The 26666-nt window shown below is 39.4% G+C and overlaps 1 protein-coding gene across 6 annotated transcripts; it reads right to left on the bottom strand.

Moving 5' to 3' along the window:
- Positions 1-26666, bottom strand: fam168b.L (family with sequence similarity 168 member B L homeolog). 6 transcript variants are annotated; one of them, XM_018263898.2, is made up of 9 exons: positions 26505-26666; positions 21055-21125; positions 17942-18021; positions 17349-17429; positions 8003-8095; positions 5794-5936; positions 4057-4234; positions 3292-3414; positions 1-842 (listed from the first exon to the last, which is right to left on the bottom strand). In XM_018263898.2, exons 3-8 carry the CDS (start codon positions 18009-18011, stop codon positions 3305-3307), a joined length of 675 nt encoding a protein of 224 aa, XP_018119387.1. In that variant the 5' UTR covers positions 18012-18021; positions 21055-21125; positions 26505-26666; the 3' UTR covers positions 1-842; positions 3292-3304. The 6 variants fall into 6 exon arrangements, with proteins under 6 accessions (XP_018119387.1, XP_018119384.1, XP_041419386.1 ...); XM_018263895.2 differs by having other exon boundaries at positions 17349-17432; positions 26505-26665; XM_041563452.1 differs by lacking the exon at positions 21055-21125.

Below are 26666 nucleotides of genomic sequence, written 5' to 3'. Positions count from 1 at the left end.
TTGGTTTCTAAGATAATCCTATAAATAAATGTATTTTATTACATGGACAGTAAATTGTTGCCAGTACAATCTGTACATTTTATCTGCTTGATGGTTGTAGCGGAGAAAAGAAAAAGTCAGACACAGAACAGGTGACATCAAACTTTTGTCTCCAGAAATGGGGGCAACAAATTCTCTACACTATTCCTATCATAACACAAAACCAGGAAACATAAAAAAAAAAAAAAATGAAAGCGCAACATTTCTAGAGACTGAATGAATTCAAAGTTACACTAATTTGAGGATGGAAATCACGTTATTGAAACATGGCATCATTGAACTAGCAAAACAATCTCCAATGTGATCTGAGCAACACTAAAAATGCACATGCTGGAATGGGTAGGTTTGCCTGTAGATCATAGGAGCTTGCATGCAGAATCAATGCGTATGTAATACAAGGTCTTACTGAGCTCCTCTCGGTTCCTTTGGGTTTTGCATATGATGTTTGTTTTTGCATATGTCACGGCTTTAAACTGAGCAAGCGTCATTTCTGTACTTGACATGCATTCAACTAGATATGAACTGAAACAACGTTGTACTCCCTTTTTTTTTTAAATCATAATAATTAGCTAAAAAAAAAAAAAATTGCAAGACTGTCCACAAAACAGGATTTTCGTTTTAAGACAACCACTAGAGGCCCAAGATGTTAAGATATGAAGTAATGGAAATCTTCAGAGATCCTGTATTAGTGTTAGGCAAAGTGATGAGAGAATGCAGAAGGAAGAAACTTCTCACTAGAGGCTTAAAAGCATCAGCACCATCTGTTAAGCCTCAACTTGCTTGCATATCTTCCATCTTTAAACCTGCAACAAAAAACAGACACATTGGATATAAAGAAACAGATGCATATCCCACCATTTGCCTCCATGCTTTGTTAGGAGGACAGAAACCACTCATAAAATGTATAGCAATATAGAGGCAACAATATCTAGAAGCAGCAAGTATGGGCAGCGAACCGACAGGACCCTTAACTACTTGTCTGCCAGACCCACCGTTCCCATATCTTTCAGGCTGTTCTGTGCATCACTGTTGTGTATGCATTTAACTATAATGGATTTTGCAACTATAATGCACTCTAGTCAAGTCTTTGGTCTTGAAATACGACTACAGTTTATATAAATAACCTGCTCCGTACCAATGGGAAAATCCATTTACATTAACAATTGGTAGAAAGGACACAAGGCTAAATAGCAGATAATAGATAAGCTGTGTATAATACAATGGTTTTACTTCTTACACAGGAGGATAAACAGGGTCAAATGCTATTCAGGGCTCTCTATGAGACGTTATAATGGCAAACTCTCTATTATAAAACATCATCATCATTTATTTATATAGCGCCAACAAGATACGCAGTGCTTTACCTTAGTTATAACAAACAGGGAAGAAATGGTGGATGACAAACAAGGATTTTTGATACAGCAATGATTGATTGATTAAGGTACATTGAATAAGCTTCTTTAAACAGGTGGGTCTTTAAAGGGGTGGTTCACCTTTAAGGTAACTTTTAGTATGTTATAGAATGGCCAATTCTAAGCAAATTTTCAATTGGTTTCCATTATTTCTTTTTTTATAGTGTTATAAAATTTGCCTTTTTCTTCTGTCTCTGTGCAGCTTTCAAATGGGAGTCGCTCACCCCTTCTATAAAGCAAACGCTCTGTAAGGCTACATACATATTATTGTTACTTTTTATTACTCATCTTTCTATTCAGGCCTCTCCTATTCATATTCCAGTCTCTTATTCAAATCAATGAATGGTTGCTAGGGTAATTTGGACCCTAGCTACCAGATTGCTTAAAATGCAAATTTAGGAGCTGCTGAATAAAAAGCTAAATAATTAAAAAACCAATTGCATATTGTCTCAGAAGATCAATCTCTGCATCATATTAAAAGTTATCTCAAAGGTGAACAACCCCTTTAAAGAGCGCATGAAAGTTTGGAAAGAAGGAGAAAGTCGGACAGCTCGAGGCAGAGAGTTCTAGAGAAAAGCAGAAGGCAGAGAGAAGTTTGTAGACTAGAATGAGCAGAAGTGATGAGAGGAGAAGCGAGGCAAAGGTCACAAGCAGATCTATGGTTGCGTGAAGGAGTGTATTTGGAGATCAGAGATGAAATATAGGGAAGGGGCTTCATTGTTAAGGGCCTTGAATGTGAGTGTTAGTAATTTGAATTTGATTCTAGAGGAGATTGGGAGCCAGTGAAGGTACATGCATATGGGAGCAGCTGATGTTGAGCAGTGAGATAGATAAAGAGTCTAGCAGCCACATTTAGCACAGAATGGAGTTGTGAAAGGAGACTTGTTAGAATACCTGCGAGGAGTAGGTTGCAGTAATCAAGGTGGGAGATGTTGACTGAATTAGTGTTTCAGTTGATTCTGAACTGATATATATTTTGTCAGCTTGAAAAAGGACCATTGTAGGTTCGAAACGTTGCTGCTGTTGCCATGATATATGTAAAAGAATAAAAGCTGTTTTTTTCTACAACTGGGAGTGCTGCCAATTTCATATTTTGGTTCCATAGAAGCATGTGGAGGTGAACACATGATGTGGCGTGCACCCAGCCATTAAGGAAAACAATTACTGAGGAGCTGGGCCAACAAAGAAATTGTAAGATTTTGCAAGTGTTTGGATGTGAGGTGAAAAAGACAGATGCAAGTCCAGGATAACTCCTAGGCAGCGTGCCTGTGTGGTGGAATGAAAGGTGGTGTTGTTTACTGTGAGTGATATCTGAGGGACAGGGGAAGATCTTGGAGGACAGGACATTTGTTGGCAAGAATTAGTTCATTTGTTGGTAATCTCAAACATAAGTTTCTCAGACTCATTTAGGCCTATGACACACCGTTTTCTCTACTAGCAAGAAAACAAGCAGAGAAAGAGATATACAAGCCCAGATTTCAGGCTTGAGCGCCCCTAGGCTGCTGGGTCCTAGCGCCCGGCACCCTCGCGAGCCACAAATCTGGGTCTGGAGATCTAGTGGCCTACACTGCCCCATATAGGTGCACAATGTCCAGAGGGGAATCCAAAAAAAACCTAAAACAAAAAAATGTGTACTTCATGTATAGAGGAAAGTAGCTTAGAATGACATTTTTAAGAGAAGTAGCTGGCCTCAACATATGATGTGCAACATTCACCCTTCAAGTGGAGCCAAGTCAGTCAGGGGGAAAGAAGCAGGATGAAATTGATTTGGGGTGATGGCAGAAGGAAAAGAAAGAAGTATGAATGAGGGAGGAGAAGAAGTTAACAAGATATTTCTTACACTGTTAGGCTTTTCACCACTGTGGTGGGACATAGCTATAAGTTGGAGTCCCTGGAGTCCGATATCCTGGCATAGTGACTTGAGGAGCTACAGGAGTTGGATAGTGGCTGGTCAACAAAGTACCTTACAAAGGAAAAAAAGACACAAACTTGATACAGATCGCAAAGGCAATGAGTGCAAACCAGGTTTAAAGACTTGCAAGATTGTATTTAAAAAGCAAGAGAATACATAAAAAGACATAGTATTAAATGTTTTCTCTACCCAAGAGACTACAAACCAGTCACAGTTCCTTTTTTCATGTTCTGCAGAGCATAATAGATAGAGATGCACCAAATCCAGGATTCGGTCAAGGATTCAGTTCAGGATTCATTCAGGATTCCGTCTTTTTCAGCTGGATTTGCTGAATGTGAGTGCCTGGCCAAGCCGAATCTGAATCCTAAAAATCATGTGACTTTTCATCCCACAAACAAGGGAGTAAAAAATGTTTTACTTTTTTTTTTTACTCTTTTCCTCCCCTTTTCCATAATTTACATATGCCAATTAGGGGTAGGATTTGGTTCAGCCGAGGATACGGAATTTGGGCGAATACTAAAATAGTGGATTCGGTGCATCCCTAATAAAAGATCCATATGTAATCAGAACACTAAAGGCAAAGTGCAGACTGTTCTTTCAGAATTATAGAACCATTATAAGTTGAACTCCATTCTTGCTTTGTACTTTTTACCAGGAACATTTAGCACTTCACATGTGTATGAAAAGCTGTACCTGCTGACATTGCCATGGTTGTCCCAGCCACCATCCCCATAGCCACTCCATTGCCTCTGGGTTGTGGTATTGGAGCAGGATACATTGTTGCAGGCATTCCATTGGGCTGCACAACAGTAGTGTGATGAATTACATGAGGGGGTGCTGCGTACAGAGGCTGTGTGTAGTATGCCCCTTGCTGTAAAGAAAATAAAGGTTGTGGGGGGGAGGAGAAACACACAATGAAGCAATTTTCCAAGAAAGATCATTTGTTTCAAAACACACGTGTAGAGCTGAATTGTCAGATATACATATAGAAACTATAGAATTCTACCTGCAATGAATGAGGGACTCGTTTAAAGGATCACTGCACTTCCTCTGCCCTTTGAACTATTCCAACTTGCACAGGGCCATTGTGTTCTAGGTTGCTATTGTGGAGCTATGAAGTTCAGGAGTTGTTGGAAATCACTGATACACTAACATATAGTAACACTACATCTGCCATAGAACCTGAGGTTAGAAGGCTAATTTTTGAATCAATTGCAAGGCAGATTGCTCCGTTACCATCTTAGATGGATCTACATTAGTAATCGGCCTTGCACAGCGATTCCTACAGTGTACATTGCACCTAAGCTCAAGTAACTGATAGCAGCCTAGAGCTTGTGCTGTGAATAAAGATGATAGGGAGTTACTAGGGGTATAATACAAAGGCACAAATCTGCAATACTAAAGGGCTGGGGAAGCCTTGGACTGGCATAGAAGCATAAAACAAAGATTTCTAGCCTTTATTGCCTTCTACATAAATTGAGCACAGTTCACAGAAGATTTTTTTTTTTTCAATTTCCAATTAATATCTAAAATCAAAGTATTAATATTCTGCTGTAGAAAAACCAGGTCAGTGTAAAGATCATGCTGCCTGCCTTAAAGGGGAACTCCACACAAACATAACTTAAGTTTTTTGAAAAGTAAACAATTTCAAGCAACTTTGCAATATACATAAATTAAAAATGTGCAGATGCGGTTACGCTGAACAATCCTAACCTACAGCTCTTCTGCTATACTTGTTATAACTTGCATTCATGTTCCCCCTTTTTTTCCCTTTATTTTTATTCCCTTCCCCCTTTTGGTTGACAATTTGCTGGATATGTTTTCTTGTTTGCCATATGTATGCATCCGTACTATCTATGCCAATGATAACTGTGTCCCGGGGTGTTCCCGGTTTGCACACGTGTATGAGGTCAACTTTTCATTTGAAAATAAAAATACATAAATATAAAAAATGTGCAGATGTGTTTTTTTTATGGTTTTTAATGGTTTGAAACAGTTCTCTAAGCCTAGCTCGCCTGCTGATCTGTCTGACTACTTTGCTGAGCTGGCTGACTACTGTTACTTTGTCAACAGCCATCTGTCCTCAGCCTGCATCCTCCAAACCCCACAATTCCCTACACACGTGATTTCAATAAGGAACAGAACATCACAGGTCAATGCATTGTGGGTTATGTAGTTCCTGCATGCTGTCTGTAAGCTGTGGAGAAGTAGTTACAATTTGTAACATCAGTGTTTAGTCCCTAATTCCCTGCCAGGATTTAAAATGATGCAGAAAGAGAAGAACTGTGAAACAGCTGGATTTCAGCATAGAAAATGGCATTTATTCAGGTAACTGTGATGGGTATATTAGGGGTTTCTGTGTTATGTGGGCCTCTTTATCAAATTTTGGTTTGGAAGCCGGGTTCCCCTTTAATGGATTGGTTATTTTACCTGTGCATATGGATTCTGCTGAGGATAGGCACTTCGTACTGGGTACACTGCCGTTTGGTAAGGATTTGGGGATGAAGAATAAGGTGGTACCGTCCCACTGGTGGGTGAACATGACACTTTGTATGGCGTACCGGGTGTGTAGCCTAGAAAAGAAATGAAGCAACAATTGTAAATACATACAAAATATACTGGATTCATAATAACACATGAAAGTGCAATGCCTGGCAGCTTGCATGGGAAATACTTTTACCTTATGTGAACATCTGGCTTCTGTTCATCTCACTGCACAGATTATGCACTGATCACAAACAAGCTTGCACATACCAATACAACCTTATTTACACACGTATAGCAATAGGCTCTGGCAAAAGCTTTTGCTAGTCTGCTGTAAACTAAAAAGAATTCATTAATGGGCTTACGCCATCCGAAAGTTGAAAAACAGCAGAGTTGTGCAGTGGGTTGCATGGCTGCTTTACAGAGCACTGGATTCCAGTCAGGGCACCTTTATATGTGCTAGCAATGTCTTTGTTGCTTTCCTCCCTTACTGGAAAAACAAACAGAAAGGTTCCTGATAACATTGCCCATCGTGCGTGTGACAGGGACCTTTCGCTGTAAGTTAGAGAACTATAAAGTCCCCAGTATGAACACTTTTCATTCTTCAGAAATAAGACACAAAGGTATGGCTGTAGTTTGGGGCTTTCTGGATAACAGAAGCTAATGGGAGCTGCCAAAGAGCGGAACCAATGGGCTATTACGTGTGTACAGGGCTCCTTGTTTCATTCAAGTAAAGCAGGTTACTTGGCACAGCCCAATGGAGGCTCGACATTTCACACAGAATTACTTTACTCTCTCAGCAAATGTATGATTAGTAGCTTTAATATGGCTACTTGTTGTTTAAACTGCTCAGTTACCCTTCATTAAAAAAGAGCTTTAATAAATGGCAACATTAATATATATTTGCTTGAAAAGTATTTAGCATATCTTGGTTTGAAAATCTATGCTTAGAACAATATATATTTTAAATAAAATATGCTCTAAAAAGAGATGCTACTGTTTGCAATAGTTATTATCTAAACTTGATTCCACAACTGTATGTTTCTGAAACGTTATTATGAATTGATGGTTTCCAGTATGTGGTGGCCACACATCTCCAGAGCCAGAAACCACGATAACTTTTTATTACCAGCCTTTGCAGAGTGTCTGCTTCCATTCTTTCACTACATTTATTTTTGTACACCAGAATCTGATCCAGCTGGCCTTCACTAGAGCTCAACTCTCCCAGAATCTGATCCAAACTGGCCCTGACTAGAGCTCAACTCCCCCAAAATCTGATTAAAACTGACCATCGCTAGAGCTCAACTGCCCCAGTATCTGATCAAATGCGCCTTCACCAGAGCTAAACTCCCCCAGAATCTGATCAAATTGGCCCTCACTAGAGCTCAACTCTCCCAGAATCTGACCATCAGTAGACCTCAACTCTCCCAGAATCTGATCAAATTGGCCCTCACTAGAGCCCAACTCCCCCAGAATCTGATCCAGATAGACCTCACTAGAGCTCAACACCAGAATCTGATCCAAACTGGCCCTCACTAGAGCTCAAGTCCCACAGAATCTGATCTTATGGCCCTTACCAGAGCTCAAATCTCCCAGAATCTCAACCAAGCTGTCCTTCACTAGAACTTAAGATCTTGAATACACTGGCACATTCAATGCCAATTCAGTATTGAATATTTTTCATAATGGCAGGATATTGTGAAGAATCAGTACAGGGACTTGCATCCAGATACAGGCACCATGCAATGGCTGCTTCTACTGCACGGATTAAGAGAAATAATAAAATACTTATTTTACAGATATTTCATCACTGCTGCATTTCATGAAGGGGTGAAATATGCTCACCAACATTTTGCATAGGCATTAAGAACATGTTTGGTACTGCCAAATGCTGGAACCTTTTGACTAAAAGGTTAGTGAATAATAGATTCCGTTCTAATAAAATCAATCTAGGCTAATTAGCAAGGCTTTACAGCAAAGCCTTTGTACAGATGTTCTACTATGAAAAAAAAAAATCTGCCAGATGATTAAAGGGTTTTATCACTAAATATACAAATAATTATACTCAGGTACATATTTTGCTTTTATTTTTTATTGCATAAAAAATTAAGCGAAAGCCACTAAATGTAAAGCAAAAACAAAGCAAAACAAGTACCTGAAGGAATTGCACCGTTTCTCGCAACAGAGAACGTGTGCCCGAACATGAACATTTGCACACCCGAAGACACATGAGACGGATGCTCTAACTCTGAAAACAAAAGTTGCATTTTAGTGCATGCATATAAACGGAGAGTATCATTATTTCCCTAAAGCAATCCTATTAGGTTTTTTTATTTTTTTTTCTAGAAGACAAGGTATAGTGATCCAAATTACGGATAGATCCCTTACCCGGGAAACTCCAGGTACCGAGCATTCTAGTTAATAGGTTCCATACCTGTATTATGTATTTCCCCGTCTAATGTTTAAAAACTCTATCTAGTCGCAAAAGGAAAAAATAGATAACTGTATTTGAATAGTACAATTGTATGCAGGCCCTCCAAGGTCTTATTTCATTATGCTTTATACACCAATCATCTTAATAAAATCTAGCCCCAAAGCATGCCGTTTGAAAGCTGCAGAACACAATTGAAAGAGACTCAAGGTCTTGTTGTACCATCAGCTACATCAGTGCTGCTTAAGTTTGTACACAAGATACATTGTATAAAAGGTTAATTAAGGTGGAGAACACCTTGAACGGGAAAATATACTCCCTTTTGACACAGGTTCATTCAGTTGGGGTTAACGTGAAAAATGCAAAAAAAAAAAACCACCATCTTATCATATATCAATGGGGTTAAGTTGCCCCTCTGTGAAGGCAGCATAAACTAAGAATTCTTCTTTCCCCTCTTCTTCCGTGACTGCACCTCCAACCCAAAGTCTGCCAGTGGAGAACGAGAAGATGAGAATCCTACTAACTAAGGACGCGTTGCAAAACCCGGCACCTCTGCCATTGGGTGGGGGCTGCACTGACAGTACGGGCCTACAAGAAAAGGATTTTCCGGTAAGTAAATCATCCTCTCTCTCTACGGCCCTACCTGTCAGTGCAGGACGACTGGGGATGTCCCAAAGCCGTCCAAAAAAAGGGAGGAATCTATCTATAGTCTTGATATGCAGGATTACTTAGGTGCCACTGCTGCTTGCAACACCTTCCTGCCAAAGGCCGCTTCAGCGGAAGCTAGTACATCCAATTTGTAAAACTTTGAAAAAGTATGTAATGAGCTCCACGTTGCTGCCTTGCAAATCATATCCATGGATGCTTGGTTGTGGAATGCCCAGGAAGTACTCATTTTCCTAGTGGAATGTGCCTTTAATTGATTTGGTGCATCTTTTCCTGTTGTGGAATAAGCTTGGGAAATTACCTGAACAATCCACCTGGCTAGGGTGGCTTTTGAAGCAGGTAAACCTTTTCTGGCGCCTGCATGTAAAACAAAAAGTGAGTGTTTTCCTGAAATCTGAAGTTCTGGATAAGTAGAATTTTAATGCTCAAACTGCATCTAGCTTGTGCAATGCTACTTCCTTGGGATTTGATGGTTTAGGGCAAAAGGATGGAATCACTATTTCTTGGTTAATGTGGAAGGCTGAAGTCACCTTAAGAAGATGCGACAGCAATGTATGTAGCACCACCATATCTTGGTAAAAAATAGTCCAAAGAGTTTTGTAAGACAGTGCAGACAAGTCTGATACTCTACGGGCCGAACATAAGGCCATTAGTAAAATCAGTTTGCAGGATACCAATTGAAGAGGTACTGTAGCCATAGCTTCAAACGGAGGTTTCTGAAGTGCTGTCAGAACTAAATTAAGGTCCCAAGGTGGTACAAGTTCTTTACGTGGAGGATGAAGCCGTACAAGAGCTTGAAAATATTGCTTGATTTCTGGGAGTAAAGCCCATTGTTTCTGAAATAGTACGGCTAGTGCGGAACCTGCACTTTTGAGTGCAGATATGCCGAGATTCATGGCCACGGCATCTTGTAAAAACTCCAAAACATGCATGGATTGGTAGTCTGACCAGTTTAGTTGACGTGTCTGACTCCACGCTGTGAACGTTTTCCATACTCTATAATAAGCTGTGGTAGGGGATGGTTTGCGTGTCCCGCCAGAAGGGTCTCAATCACTTTTGGGGGAAACCCTTGTTTGCTCCATAACTGGGATTTCAATAGCCAAGCAGCTAAATTTAGTCTTTGGATATTGTCCGCCATTGCCGGTGCTTGAAACAACAGGTCTGGAATCTATGGAAGAATACACGGTTTGTCTGCAGACAATTGTAAGAGAGTTGCGAACCAGCTCCGTCTGGGCCAGTATGGGGCTATTACAATCGTCTGAACTCTTTCTGACTATTTCTTTTGTAGAAGTCTGAGAATTAACGAAATGGGAGGAAAGGCGTAAATTAGGCTGTTGACCCAGGGACTGACCAGTGCATCCACTCCTATGGCTTGCGGGTCGTGTACTCTTGACATTACCGTAAGTACGGTAACTGGGTGTTGAGACAAGTGGCCACCACGTCCATTGTTGGAGTCCCCCACCTTTCCATTATCTTTTGAAATATGGAAGGATTCAGCTGCTATTGCCCGGGATCTAATATGTGACGGCTCAAATAGTCCGCTTGCCAATTCTGTATTCCCGGAATATATATTGCTGAAATGTGTACCCGACAGTTTTCCGCTCAATCCATGATTCTGGACAAAATTGAAAATGTTGGTAGCCTATTGCGAATCTTAGGAACCGTTGATGATCTGTGTGAATGTGTACATGTAGGTACGCATCTTTTATGTCCATTTTTGACATAAATACTTGTGGCTGAAGGACTTTTAGGGTTGTGGGAAGAGATTCCATTTTGAAGCGCTCGTACCAGATGAATCGTTTGAGTGGGTGGAGGTTGAGTACTGGGCGATAGCCTCCGTCTTTTTTTGGAACTAAAAAAGGTTGGAGTAATAGCCTCTGAACCTGTGTTTTGTGGGTACTAAGGCTATGACTTTGGAGAACCTATCAGGAATCCTGCCCTTTTGGTGGGATCGGTTTCCTGGTGGAGCGTTGTGACGACTGCCAGGCTGGTTTGAAACGCCTGGTGGGTTGGTCTTGTGGTTGCTGTCTGGGATTTCCATTAGACCTACCACTAAATGATCTAGTTTCATGGTGATAATTTTGTTTATGAAAATCTCCCCTTTGTTTCCTACCCTGTGGAAGGAAGGCTCCTTTGCCGCCTGTGACATCTGCTATAATTTGTTTAAAATCTGAGCCAAACAGTTGTGAACCGGAAAAATTGTAATAATGTAAGCTTGTTTTTTGAAGCCGTATCCCCAGACCAATTATGGAGCCATAACGCTCTCTGAGCAGTAATAGAAGCCGCTGAGGCTCTGGCTGCTAGTTTGGATATATCCAGAGCCGATTATCCTAAAAAGGACAATGCAGATTTAATTTGTCAAGCTCCTCTTGAAGATGTTCTGCTGAAGATGGTGGTGAACTAACTAGTTCCTGGCACCAATATCTAGCGGTCTTCGCTACTGTGGCTGCTGCTGCCGGCCTTAAAATTGCCGCTGAACATTGGAAGTCTCTTTTCAATGCAGAATCAATCTTTCGCTCCATAGGATCCTTCAGAGATCCAGCATACTCTGCTGGTAAAGTGGTATTTTTTGAAATTCTGACTATAGGAGGATCCACTTTCTGAACTATCACATTTTTGCATTAGATCATCTGCATTAGAATTTTGGAGGAATGTGAGCCCATTCAGTATCTACTGCTTTGGTGACTGACTTAGAGACTGGAAAGACCCTGGGTCTTTTAACTGCATTACTTAACACTGATGCAGAATCTTAGTTAGGTGAAGTACAAGCTTCACTATCCTCTGATTGTAGTGAGGATTGATTATCTGACTGCGACCCTGAAGGAGAAGGTGATCTGGGCCTGGAAAGTTCTATTGACTTGGCGGTGGTTTGAGGTGTACAGGCTGTTATGGCTTGGTCTACAGTTTGTTGGATGGTGGACTCAAACCACATCATAAATTGAGTAAAATCTTGTGGTGGTAAGCTCGGTACTTGAGCTGTAGAAGGGTGTAATATGCCTGTTGAAGTGTGCTGGTCTAACATATTATTAGTGACAGACAGGCTATCCGCAATATTTAACTGTGTGACCTGTAAATTATGGACCTGTGCCCTGGTAATGACCTTATTTATTGGAAGGTCTGTGGTAGCGGTTGATAATTGCGGGGAAGCAGACCTGGAACGGTCCTTGTGTTTAGGAACTGGTTTATGAGGTTTCCCGACCTTAGTCTTAAGCTTGCGGGGCTTATCCGGGAGATCTATATCCTCAATGAGGGAAAGGAGCACCTTGTCTGCCGAAGCCATGCTGAGGCTTGCTGTATTTCTGTTCCTCTTTATTTGCTGGAGAGTTGCGATGTTCCGGAGCAGTTGCGCTGAATAGCTAATCAAAACAGTGGTGACTACTTGACGAATGGCGCAAATGAAACCCTCGTGCGGTTGGTGACGTCAAAGCCGCGTACGTCGTAGTGTGGAAGTCTCACAGGCCGTTCTTCGAAGTACTTGAAGAGTACAAAGATGGTCGCTGAATGAGTGCGAGGGATCCAAGATGGCTACCGGACCAGTCAACATCGGCTTTGGTAGGTTAAAACCTCCAAGATAGCTACATATATATACACACACACACACACACACACGCACTATATTGAAAATCTTGAAGGAGAAGGAAAAACGCTGCCTCCTAGGCAGGACAAACTAAAAAAAACTGAGGCAGACTTTGGGTTGGAGGTGGAGTCATGGAAGAGGAGGGTAAGGAAGAATTCTTAGTTTGTCCTGCCTCCACAGAGGAGCACCTTAACCCCAGTCGTCCTGCACTGATAGGTAGGGCCTTACGAAGAAATATATATTATATATATATATATCATATATAAATTTATAATATAATTTCCTCAGATTGAGAGAAATTGTGATAGTATGCCACTGACTTGCAAGGTCTATTTCTAAACCTGCACCCTCCTTTAGCTAGCAGTCACTAAAGCCCTCACTCGCCTTGTTCCATTGTAAAGGGATGGCTTCTGGGACATGAAGTTTCTCTGTTCTCCAAAGCATCTGTGCAGCACCCACTAGGGAAAGCAGAAACACTTCATGACCCAGAATCAATCACTTTAGGTGACCATATACAGGTGTCTGATTGGAAGCATGATTATACAATGTGGACATTACATCACTAATATAGATTTTGTGTGTTAAGGTGTCCATACACACACACAAAAACCTGTCCTCTGACAGGTCTGCCTGACCAATATCTTGCCTGAAAAACGTAGCAAACCTTTAATGTTAAGAGGTTATACTGCCCTCTGCATAGGTTCATCCAGCACCCACAATGTCACAGAAGCCAGACCACTGCGAATGGGTTTGTTGTACCATGCAACATAAGTATGTAAAAATTCCTGGGGGTACCAAATACGGACTGTAATTGGCTATTGGTAGCCCCTAATGGAATGGCAGTCTACAGGAGGATCAGTTTGGCAGTACACCTGGTTTTTATGCAACCAAAACTTGCCTGCAAGACTGGAACTCAAAAAGAAGAATCTGCTTTGAGGCCCCTGGGAGCAACATCCGAGGGGTTGGTGAGAAACATGTTGCATGCGAGCTACTGGTTGGGGATCACTGGCATAAAGCCTTTAAAAACATCTAGAAAATAAACCGGATCAACAAGATGTGCATTTACAATGTTTGCCAAGATGTAAGACACAACCAATTCAGTCTCTTAAAGGACCAGTAACATCAAAAAAAATTCGTTAGTACACATAAAAAATAAACACCAACACAAATTATACTTTAAAATCACAAAGCCTTTATTAAGAAATAACTTACAGAAACTGCACTTCCTGTCCTGTACAGAAAAGGCGACCATTGATCCTGCTGATCTCGATTTCTCCTCCTGGATACTCATGGATGCGATGCAGTGACTGCCCGGGCCCCCTTCCTCCTCCTATACGATGGATGATGTCGCTGATGAAGAGAAGCGACAGCCAGCGCAGGGGGGAGAGAAACCCATTCACGAAATTAGCAATGAGCAGCTGTAGGTACAACGGCAGGATCATCTGACCCCTCCTGAGCACATATTGAAGGAACCTGCATGAACTTTACAGACGGTGTCTTGTGGCAGCGCTGCTCCAAGCCCGAGCACAACTCCCACAGTCAGGCTCCGTATGGCTCCGGCAATCGTTGGGTCAAGTGCAGGAATAATTCTGCGCTGTATCCTGTGACTAATGCCGCACACAGCATTTACACAGCATTTACACAGCCTGACTGTGGGAGTTGTGCTCGGGCTTGGAGCAGCGCTGCCACAAGACACGGTTGTAAAGTTCATGCAGGTTCCTTCAATATGCGCTCAGGAGGGGTCAGATGATCCTGCCGTTGTACCTACAGCTGCTCATTGCTAATTTCGTGAATGGGTTTCTCTCCCCCCTGCGCTGGCTGCCGCTTCTCTTCATCAGCGACATCGTCCATCGTATAGGAGGAGGAAGGGGGCCCGGGCAGTCACTGCATCGCATCCATGAGTATCCAGGAGGAGAAATCGAGATCAGCAGGATCAATGGTCGCCTTTTCTGTACAGGACAGGAAGTGCAGTTTCTGTAAGTTATTTCTTAATAAAGGCTTTGTGATTTTAAAGTATTATTTGTGTTGGTGTTTATTTTTTGATGTGTACTAACGAATTTTTTTACATTTTTTTTCTGATGTTACTGGTCCTTTAAAACCTGGGTATAAATCACCAAGAATCCAAATAAAAGCTTGAAAGGGAAGATGGTAAAACATGATGGGTGTCTGTCTAACAGGTTCATGTATTAGACTAATACCAAGCCAAAATGTCTGAAAACACAGTTTTAAATGGTTTACACCACTGTGAGTTTATGCTAAGTAAGGTTGTGGGCGGCCAGCAAAGCTAGAGCAAAAACTATATATAGAGAGAATTTTTATTCCTTAAAGGGCAAGTCAACCCCAAAATAAAATTTTGCCTAATAAAAAAACAATTCTAAGCAGCTTTCCAATATACATTTATTGAAAAGAACAATTTTAGTACTTAAAGGGATTTCACCTGCCTTTAGATCTGCCATTAGTGTGCGATTCTTCATACAGAAGTTATTGCAGATACAGTAGATAATCACACTTACAGATAGATGGGTCACTTGGCTTTATAATGTATAATATAACTCAAAATGCCATCATATCCCACTTTAAAAAGCAGTGTTAACGGTGAGAGTCAAAAAAACCCAAGGCACACAATTTCCTTTGTGAACTGCTGAACAGAAGATGGGATTTTTCTAGTTCATGAAAAACTTGTTTTTATTTTACAGTCAGGATATTTTTAAAGGTGTAAATATCTAAGCCCACTAATCATTATATATTTCAGACACTGAAGGACCAATACAGATATTAGCTCTAAAAATGTGCTTGAGTAATTCAGGTTTGGGCCAGTAACACCATAAAGGGGGAAATATTTTATTTGCATCTGTTTTCCCAGCACCTGCAGATCAATTATTTATTGGCAGCCAAAGTTTGAATTTAGGCTATAGGCAGATGCAGGGCTGGCTCTACTGCTCTCAGCCTGCAAGTTTTTTTACAGCCCGAGAGATGCAGATCTGCTCTGTGCCCATTCTAAAACAGCTTTTGTGCAGCCAAACGCAGCAGAGGTCGGCCCAAATATGAGAAAGCAGGCATTTTCAGGTCGATCTCTGCTCCACTGCGCTGCGTTCGACTGCACACAAGTGGAGGCATTTAAACTGAGCAGATCCCTTTCTCTCAGCCTGAAAAAAACACAAAGGCTGAGAGCAGCCAATGCTCTGTCTGTTCATGGGATAAAAGCTTTCAACCTATTGGTTTTCGAAGACATTGGACATTGCTTACTTCTAGTTGGGTACCGAAATCATTGTGGGCTCTACAGTCTTTTTAAAGCTTTTAATCCACACCTTCTGCGACTGATACAGTAAGCGCTCTATATAAAAAACACTATATCAAAACATTATCTATTTTATGCTTTAGTTCTTGTAAAAATTCCACAACTGTTGTAAGGAGTTTGCTTACCTCTTTTCAGTCCCAAAAGCTTTGCAAGCAAGCAAGCAATTGGTGATGTAAAACAGATGCTAAATAGACTTGAACCATTTTTATCCTATACCTAATAAAATAGCTCCAAATAAGGTACCGACCACTACAAAAAAAATTCTAGTAGGACTTTATTATTAGATTGTTGGCATTTATGAATTATGCAAATAAAAAGTCTCTCCTGTAAAGGTCCATACATTTATATATTCAGTGTACTGCATAATATAGACTTTTATAACAGAATACATCTACCAACTACCTTCCTACTTAAGGTTAGAAATTAATTAAGTCTTGGCTAGCGCATTGTATATTCATATTATTCATATAACCAAAAATTATTCAAAGTAATTATCTAGACATATCTTAGTGAGGCTTCATTAATGCATGGATATTTAATCCATATTTTGCAACCTTAGGTGGCACAGAAGAATGGTTTTCTTTCCCTAGGCAGAGTAGTCTGATGTCGCATGGTCTGCAAAAAGCAAATGCAAGAAAGGAGTTCTACCCATCACTTTTAGGTCTGTGCCGCCCAACATTGTGGCAATGGGTGACAGTCACAGCCATACATTCTTTAGACAGACTTTCTGAAGTTCCACTTGGATTTCAAGATATTTAATTGAACCAGTCTCTTGTGAAGCAACCATACTGAGAATTATCCAATCATCCAAACTGACTAACTATAAAAGGACTGTTTTACATCTGAAAGTGCAGTCCACAACTTGTGCTTTTTCCTGTAGTAAGTTGTGCTTTTTCCTGTAGTAAGTTGTGTCTAAAAACACGTTTAATAAAAGGTACTTGCATCAAAATGTGCTCCTTGTATCATATAATTGTGCTCAGTGTTGCTCAGTAGTAATGTGTGGGTTGAGTTTTCCTCGACCCGCCCTGCTCCCTCCCAACCCTGGTCCCAATCCTGGCCCACTCTGTCCCCTGTATTTGTAGACCAATGCGCGCCCACGGTGAAGTCACGAAAGGGACGGGCAGGATCGAGTCTATAAATTGATGGATTGGAAGCTGGCAGTGTGAGATTGAATATTTAATCTGGTAGTGGGCCCGAATATCTCTTCTGCTCGGTCCTTCCTACCTCCCATTCTGAATTGGGCACTAATGCACCTACTGACGCATGGGAACCCTGGAGTGACTGCCTCTTGATCAGGCAGTTGCTCCAGGATTCCTCCGGTGCCTTACGCACACTTGTGGCTAAAGAATCCAGTGCAGATGCAACTCCTACGGCCAACACCAAAAAATTACACAACGCAAACGGGACGCAGTTGTACATTGCTCACTGCGACTAGGTAAGTTAATGTGCCTTATTTTTTTTTTTTACGGGTGTACTAGCCCATTATGTAAAAAACCAAAACAAAATCTTTAAGAAACCAACCACCTTACCTGGTTGGAAAGCAGGATTTGGTCCAGCGTACATGTTGGGAGAATATGCAGGAGCAGCTGCAGCATAGCCCATTGGGAAGCCTGCTTTAGAAAAAAAATGAAAACATGATTATCCAAAAAGATACTCTTGGAATATGGCTCGAAATATCAAAAATGTGTGATGTCCGAAGAGAAGCCCCCCAAGTAATAGCTAGCTAGCGGAGAACAAAGGTACAAAGCTGGATTTTGTGGGAGCTTCTCTGGGATATAAAACATAGGACATAAAATGACTGCTACAAAATAAAAAAAAGAAATGAAATCATGTTGGCATTAATTGGTGATATAAATAAGCAGGTAGCAAATGATCTGCAAAAGACATGGATGCAATTTATAGAATAAAGGTATTAAATGAATAATCTGGGATAAAATAGATGCGCCAAAAGATGTAAATAAATAAAAACGATTTGCTACTTGTCTGTTTTTTTTTTAGACAAAAACATCACAGGACCGTCAGAATCAAATATAATGCCACAGTTCAGCGAGATGTACATTTATTGGCAGTCACTATGGCCTAAAACTCAATTAGAAGTAAAATAAAGCAATATTATACTTACCAGGATAACCAATCCCTTTGGCATTAGCATATGGTACCCCAGAAGAACCAGGGCTGTAAACAGGATTCATGATTTTAACACTAAAAGGAAAGGAAAGTCTTTTAGGAAAAGGTCGAGTACATACATAAACAGTTCTTTTTATGGAGTAGGTCGAGTACACAGAGACTAATTCTAAAAACGATCAGGTAAAATTACATTATTTAGCAAAACAATCAAAATTTAGCACTGTCAATAGATCCATGCAGAACAGGTTTTCATCTCTGACACCTCTGATATTAGGACTGGGAAAGCTTTATAAAATATTTAAACCCTCTTGCAAGTATATAACTGTCAAAATAAAATCCTAACAAAAAAAATGGATTAATAGTGATCACAAATAAATAAATAAATAAAAAAACCAGATGCAGGGTTATTTTTAATTTATGGCCTTTAGTTTCCTGACTACTGGCACTATATATTTATTTATATAATTTTTTTTTAATATATTAATACATTTTTATGCATAGGAATATCCTCTTTATGTTGTAATAAAAAGCCATACAAAGGTGCAAAACAAGCTTCTTCCTGGTCTATAAATAGTAAGTATAACATGCCTTTAAACCCAGTAAAGCCCAAATAAAACAAAGGTTTTTATATGTATTTAAATATAATATATGGTTACCATGCACTGGAAATGCTTCAGTAGCTCTTTTGATTTGTTAAATACCTATCTAAAGACCTATAGGATAAACCTTTGTGATAAAAAAACAAAAAACAAAAAAAACTACTGCTGCTAGCAATAAAATATTCTATTTGCAGATGCTGGGTAGACATATATAAAATTTAATTATAAATACTGATAATTTTTGGTGCCACAGACCATTTTAATTAGAATAATTAGCGAAAGACCAGACAGCAGTTAAACATAAATCTGGATAGGTACCTACATACTGTTAACCAAGAGCTGCTAATTTTAAAGGGGACCCGTCACCCAAAAAAAATTATTCCAAATCCTATTTTATCAGATTAGTCAAGGAAAATGAACTTTAATTACACTATATAAATTATTTGAATCTTGTTTCCTTCAGTCTGGGATTTCAAAATTATAACAAGCAGGCAGGAGCCATTTTGTGGAGACTGTTATTAAGGCAAGCCTTGCATCATCTCAGAATCTTGTTTTGCACCCGATGTCCATCCCCATGCCCTGGCCACACAATTAAATGGTAAAGAGAACGGGGGAGTGTGTGGGGAGCAGTGACATCTAAGAAGTGCTGAATTGAAAGTGAAAGTAATTGTCTGCCCCGCCTCTATGCCACGGGCATAGAGGAGGGGCAGACAATATTTGATTGACAGCTGAGATTTTTAAATGAGCTTACAACAGCTATGAATGCTTAAATAAAAAATAGAAATTGGATTTCATGTTTAATTTGAAAAGGACTTTTATTATACAGATTTTTGTGTCTGGGTGACAGGTCCACTTTAATGCACAAAACGGCGTCATGTAAATTCCCAGCTTGCTGTACAGGTATGAGATCAGTTATCCTGAAACCCGTTTTCCACAAAGCTCTGAATTATAGAAAGGCCATCTCCCATAGACTCCATTTTATCCACATTTTTAAAAATGATTTTCTTTTTGTCTGCAATAATAACAATACCTTGTACTTGATCCCACCGAATACATAATTTATACTTATTAGAAGCAAATTCAGCCTTTTGGGGTTTTGTTTAAATGATTTTCTAGTAGCCATATTAGATCTAAAATGACTGAAAGATCCGTTATCTGGTAAACCCAAGGTCCGGAGCATTCTGGATAACAGTTCCCATACCTCTATTGTGAATAGCACAACAAATCCCCTACAAAGCCCACCCCCCCATCCAACATATTTTTCCTACTCTTCAGGTATCAGTGCTGATGCTGAAAGCTAACTCTTGCTGCCTGTAAGCAGATGACCAGTAGATTACACAGAAGCTGATTAGAAAATTATACTTGCGGAGGACTTTAACTTGCTATAAGCTCAGTATTCATTTTCTTGTGGACAGTATTAAACAAGCACATAGTATAAGGCTAATAGCAGTTGATTTTTTCTCTACTGTATATATAAGCCAACCCATTGCAGGGTGTTTCCCTTGTGTCTGTTCTTTGGCAGAGCATTAAAAAGGAGGTAACCGAGAATCTGGTGATGTCCATGAGTTCAAGACTTCAGTCTGTCATTGCCAGCAAAGGGTTTTCAACAAAGTATTAGAAATGAACATTTTATTTTCAGTTTTTTCATTTGTCCAATTACTTTTGAGCCCTGAAATGAAGTGATTGTGTCAAAAAAAGGTTTAATTCCTCACATTTTTATGCAATCTTTTTTTTCAACCCACTGAATTAAAACTGAAAGACTGCACTGCATCTGAGTTGTTTCATTTAAAATTCATTGTGGTAATGCACAGAACCAAAACTAGAAAAAAAAGTCTGTCCAAATATTTATGGACCCAACTGTATATACACCAGCTGAGAAAAACACCCGTTTGCCATTGGCTTTACATTAGCAGAAGGTGACAAACCAGGTAGGAGAGTGGAGGAATCACAGTACTGTGTGCTGCTTAAATAATATGGACTGTAATAAAATAAAGCTTTACTTCATAGTTAGAATTCTGTTTTCTTTTCATTGTCCCCAGGACATAATGCAGCTCCTGTGCAATCAGCATCTGTGTAATAAACACCCCCATCCTCTACATATGAAATACGTGTATGGGATCCGTTATCTGGAAATCTGTTATCTACAAAGCTCCAAATTACGGAAAGACTGTCTCCCATAGACTCTATTTTATCTGAATAATCAACAGTTTTAAAAATGATTTCCTTTTTCTCTGTAATAATAAAACAGTAGCTTGTACTTGATCCAAACTAAGATATAATTAATCCTTATTGGGAGTAAAACCAGCCTGTTGGGTTTATTTAATGTTTACATGATTTTCTGGTAGACTTAAGGTATGAAGAGCCAAATAACGAAAAGATCAGTTAGCTGGAAACCCCAGGTCCCAAGCATTCTGGATAACAGGTCCCATAGCTGAACTAAGAAAGCAGGCACCTTTTTGTGCAACCAACAGCTTTTGCGAATTAATGTGGGAACCCCCAACTCACTTACCTGTCGTACACGTGGGGTGTCAAGTTCAGCTTTCTGTGGTGGTACGAATTACTGGAGTTCTTTTTATCAATCTGGGACAAGAAGCACATTTTCCATGTCATTTTCTAATTATAATATTATACTTGTTAGCAAGGAAATAAAAGAAGGACCCTAGGATCCTGTAGGCACCTTTCTGCAAAACGGAAATGCACACTCTACAACATATGGAATATTAAGGAATCACACATTTTTATCCTAGGATTTGATCATTCATAAAACATAATAAGTAACCTGTGTGGTGACTCCTTTGCTGTAACTGAAAGACTGTACAAATATTTGGGAAAAATAGATTGAATACAGGTAAAGGTATGAGACCTGTTATTCAGAATGCTAGGGACATGGGCTTTTCCAGATAACGGAGCTTTCCATACTTTACCTGAAATCTACTAGAAAATCATTTAAACATTAAATAAACTCAATAGGCTGGTTTTGCTTCCAATGAGGATTAATTATATCTTAGTTGGGATCAAGTACAAGGTACTGTTTTATTATTGGAAAGAAAAAGGAAATCATTTTTAAAAATGTGGATCATTTGGATAGAATGGAGTCTATGAAAGACAGCCTTACCATAATTCAGAGCTTTCTGGATAATGGATTTCGGGATAATGTATCCCAAACCTGTACAGGATTCATTATCCAGAAACCTGTTATCCAGAATTAAAGGAAGGCCCCCCCATGGAGTCCATTTTGTTCAAATAATTAAAAATGTAAAAAATAATGTCCCTTTATTCTCTTAATAAAACCCTGCCGTGTACCTGATCCCAACTAGGATATAATAAATCCTTACTGAATATTCTTATGGGGTTTAATTAATGTTTAAATGATTTTCAGTAGACTTAAAGGAAAACTATAGCCCCAAAATGAATACTTAAGCAACAGATAGTTTATATTAAATTAAGTGGCATATTAAAGAATCTTATCAAACTGGAATATATATTTAAGTAAATATTGTCCTTTTACATCTCTTGCCTTGAACCACCATTTCATGAATGTCTGTGTGCTGCCTCAGAGATCACCTGACCAGAAATACTACAACTCTAACTGTAACAGGAAGAAGTGTTGAAGCAAAAGACACAACTCTGTCTGTTAATTGGCTCATGTGACTTAACATGTATCATTTGTTTGGATTGTTTGTGTGCACCGTGAATCAAACAATCCCAGGGGGCGGCTCTTATTTTTTAAAATGGCAATTTTCTATTTATGATTACCCAATGGCACATACTACTAAAAAAGTATATTAGTATGAAAATGGTTTATTTACATGAAGCAGGGTTTTACATATGAGTGGTTTTATGCAATATATTTTTATAGAGACCTATATTGTTTGAGAATAGTTTTCCTTTAAGGTATGGAGAAAGAAACAAATTATAGATAGAGCCCTTATCTAAAAAACCCCAGGTCCCAAGCTTTCTGGATAACAGGTCCAATATCTGCATTGTATTTATAATAATCCAAATTAAAGAAAATAAAGCAGGCTCCTTAGCTTATGTAAATCACTTTATATGAACCAACATGCATTTGAAAAACAAAAGTATCAAAAGATCCATCTGTTAAAAATTTAAAAAAAGTCAAAATTGATTCAAAAATTCATTTAAAATCTCCATAATTACAGCAGCAAAAAAACACACTTGGGCTGCCCGCTTGATGCGTTTCGCGGCTATACCATGCCACTTTATCAGAAACTGTCGGCAGCCAACCTGGGGGATCAAATTGTGATACAGGTAATGTTATCAATATGTCATCCAAGCCTTTAACTCAAGATGAATTACCTGTACTGTCCAAAGGTTTGAATTTCATACCGGAGAGGTGTTGTGATATTTTCTCTTTGATACTGGACTTAAAGGAAAACTATACCCCCCAAACAATGTAGGTCTCTATTAAAAGATAATGAGTAAAACAGCTCATGTGTAAAACCCTGCTTCATGTAAATGAACCATTATCATAATAATATACTTTTTTAGTAGTATGTGCCATTGGGTAATCAATCATAAATAGAAAATTGCCATTTTAAAAAATAAGGGCCGCCCCCTGAGATCGTAAGATTCACTGTGCACATATACAAACCACATGTAAGGTCACATGAGCCAATTAACACAGTTCTGCCTTTTGCTTCCTCACTTCTTCCTGTTACAGTTAGTGTTGTAGTATTTCTGGTCAGGTGATCTCTGAGGCAGCACAGAGAGAGTCACGATATGGTGGTTCAAGGCAAGAGATGTAAAAGGGCAATATTTATGTAAATATATATTCCAGTTTGGTAAGATTCTTTAATATGTCATTCAATTTGATATAAACTATATCTGTTGCTTAAGTATTCATTTTGGGGGTATAGTTTTCCTTTAAATAAGTTTATATAGTGAATAAAGTACCCCCTCTTGTAAAATATAAGGATATTATAAGTTACCGAGGAGTTTCATGACCATATAAAAACACGAGGCCGAAGGCCGAGTGTTTTTATACAGGTCATGGAACTCCGAGGTAACTTCTAATATCCTCATATTTTACAACAGGGGGTACTTTATTTATTATAATACACAAATTTTAGTGAGTCATGTGACAGAAATGACATCACTACTCACCGTTTATAACTGATGACATCACTACTCACCGTTTATAAGGATATAATTTACAGGATATTCATGGCTTTTGTGTATTATAAGAACTTTAACTCTTAAACGTTACTTTGTGACCAATAAAAGATTTGCATGCTGGGAATATATTATCTTTGGAGGACACTAATATTGTTACTGATGTGGTCCAGACTAACATACAGATAGAGGAGGCATATGGGGGTGAACAAGATAATGTGTTATGTGATTTCAGGGATATGTGTTTACTAACCGATTTACATGAGTTACAAAAGGAAAGTAATCAACACCCAATATAATATATTCGGATACAAAAAAGAAATCGGACTTTTATCCTATTAACTCAAGGAGCCCACAAAAATTGGTCCAAGCCGATATAGAGAAATGGGGTGACCTTAAAAGTAAAACTAAATATAAATGTGGCAACATGACAGAATAGAAATAGAAAATCCTACTGTGGAAGTTAAGAGCAAACTTGTTATCCTGCACTGGTAAAATGGATCTGTTTGCTTCAGAAACACTACTATAGTTCATATAAACAAGCTGCTGTGTAGCAATGGCGGAAATTGAAAAAAGTCTATATGGCACAGGTTAAATAGTGGATAACAGATAACACCATTATGTTCTACAGAGCTTATCTGCTGTGTAACCTGAGCCTTTTCTCCTTTGAATGGCTGCCCCCATTGCTACACATCAGCTTATTTATAAAAACAATAGTAGTGTTTCTGAAGCAAACACAGCAGATTTACCAGTGCAGGGCAACACTGCATTATATAAACAGCCGTATTCTAGTTCATCTCCACATATCCATAATGCACCATAGCCTATAATCCACTGGGAATCAGAGGCACGGCTGTTCCACCTCTCACAAGCAGCAGTTGCCAATTGCAGTCATCACTGTGCACATAGAAATACTACAACTACAGGACACATTTTGGAGGTAATGTAATGAATGAAAGGAACAATATTTGGCCGAAACCAGTAACCCATAACAACCGATCACGCATTTACTTTTTAAACAGGTAACCATCCTCCCTGCTGATGGGTGCTAGACTAGGGGGTGACAGTTCTAATAGAGGAGAATAATGGCTGAGCAGATAATGGCTTCAATATTAACACTACCACTGAGTTACATTCATATAATACATACACAAAAGCCATGAATATCCTGTAAATGACATCCTTATAAAGCTTAGTGCTTAATGATGTCATCGATTATAATCATTTGTATCACACGACTCACGGAAACGTATGTATTATAATAAATAAAGTACCCCGTTGCAAAATATAAGGATATTAGAAGTCACCTCGGAGTTCCATGACCCGTATAAAAACACTCGGCTATGTGTTTTTATATGGCCATGGAACTCCTCAATGACTTATAATATCCTTATATTTTACAAGAGGGGTACGTTATTCACTCTTAGTGATGTCATCAGTTATAAGGGGAGCTAAGTGACATCCCTTTTGTCATATGACCATCGGAATCATGCTTTTACATGGCCGTGGAACTCCTTGGTGACTTCGCGAAAGATTCAGCCTAAAAAACTTTTTTAATTTCTTGTTTTGTGACCAAAACGTCACGCGGTTTCCCTCCTCCCTTTGCATATGCAAATTAGGATTCGGATTTGGTTCGACCTCGACCTCGAGGCTGAATCCTGGCCGAATTGCGAACCGAATCCTGGATTCGATGCATCCCTATATTTTACAATAGGGGGTTGTTTATTCATTACATAAATAGCTTTAATATATTATCAACCATAAATGTCTAAAAGATACAGTACAGGTATGGCACCTGTTATCCAGAATGCTAGTTACCTGGGGTTTTCCAATCTTGTAAACATTGAATTAACCCCACCGGCTGGTTTTGCTTCCAATAACAATTAATTATATCTTAGTTTGGATCATGCCCAAGGTACTGCTTTATTATTACAGAGAAAAGGGAAATCATTTTTAAAAATTTGGATTATTTGGATAAAACTGAGTCTATGACATACAGCCTTTTTGTAATTTGGAGCTTTCTAGAAAACGGGTTTCCAGATAACAGATCTAATACCTGTACATTATTAGTGTTAAAGGGGACATACACCCAAACATTTCCCTGTTGCCTCATGAAAGAAACGTTAAAGGGGTGGTTCACCTTTAAGGTTAACTTCTTAGTATCACACAGAATGACCAATTCCAAGCAACTTTTCAATTGGTCTTCATTATTTATAGTTATTTGTCTTTTTCTTCTGACTCTTTGCAGCTTTCCAATGGCTTGTCGATGGTTGCTAGGGGAGTTTGGACCATAGCAACCAGATTGTTGAAACTGCAGAGGTGCTGCATAAAAAGCTAAATAAGGCAAAATCCTTAAATTATAAAAAATGAAAACCAATTGCAAATTGTCTCAGAATGTCACTCTGTACGTCATACTAAAAGTTAATTTAAAGGTGAACAACCCCTGTAATTGGCAGCAATTCCCTATATAATATATACTGGCTACAGAGATAGCTGCAAATGTAACCGATACAGAAAGCCCTGCCGCTTTCTACTGCTGGTTCTGACGTGTGAAACAATGTAGGAGAAAGCAGGGGATTGAGAGGCCCATGAGGAGGCACATGCATGGCATTGTGGGTATGAGAGCAGTATTGACTGGAAAAGGAGCGCACTGCTGCATCACTGCTGTAAGAGTCGGAGGCAGAAAGGGACAGGGGGATTTTGCAATTCCGTATACAAATCACTCTGCAGCCACTGAGCATGTGCAATGAATGTAAATACAGGTACAAAACATGATGTGCAGCAGCAGGTCACATTGCACCTCGGGGACACACACATTCTACTTACCGCCTAACACTCCCTCTAAACTCGCGCACGATTTTCTTATCACCCGCCGCAGTCCCGGATCGCTGCTTAAAAATCCCACAGCGCCGTTACCGTCTAGCTCCTAGACTGCTGTCGGACTGCTAATTCAGACGTCACAAGTCTCATCTCGCGGGATTCTGACGT

This window comes from Xenopus laevis, chromosome 5L, assembly GCF_017654675.1.
Source record: "Xenopus laevis strain J_2021 chromosome 5L, Xenopus_laevis_v10.1, whole genome shotgun sequence".
In the NCBI taxonomy this organism is placed as follows: domain Eukaryota; kingdom Metazoa; phylum Chordata; class Amphibia; order Anura; family Pipidae; genus Xenopus; species Xenopus laevis.
This window is presented reverse-complemented; position numbering and strand designations above follow the sequence as displayed.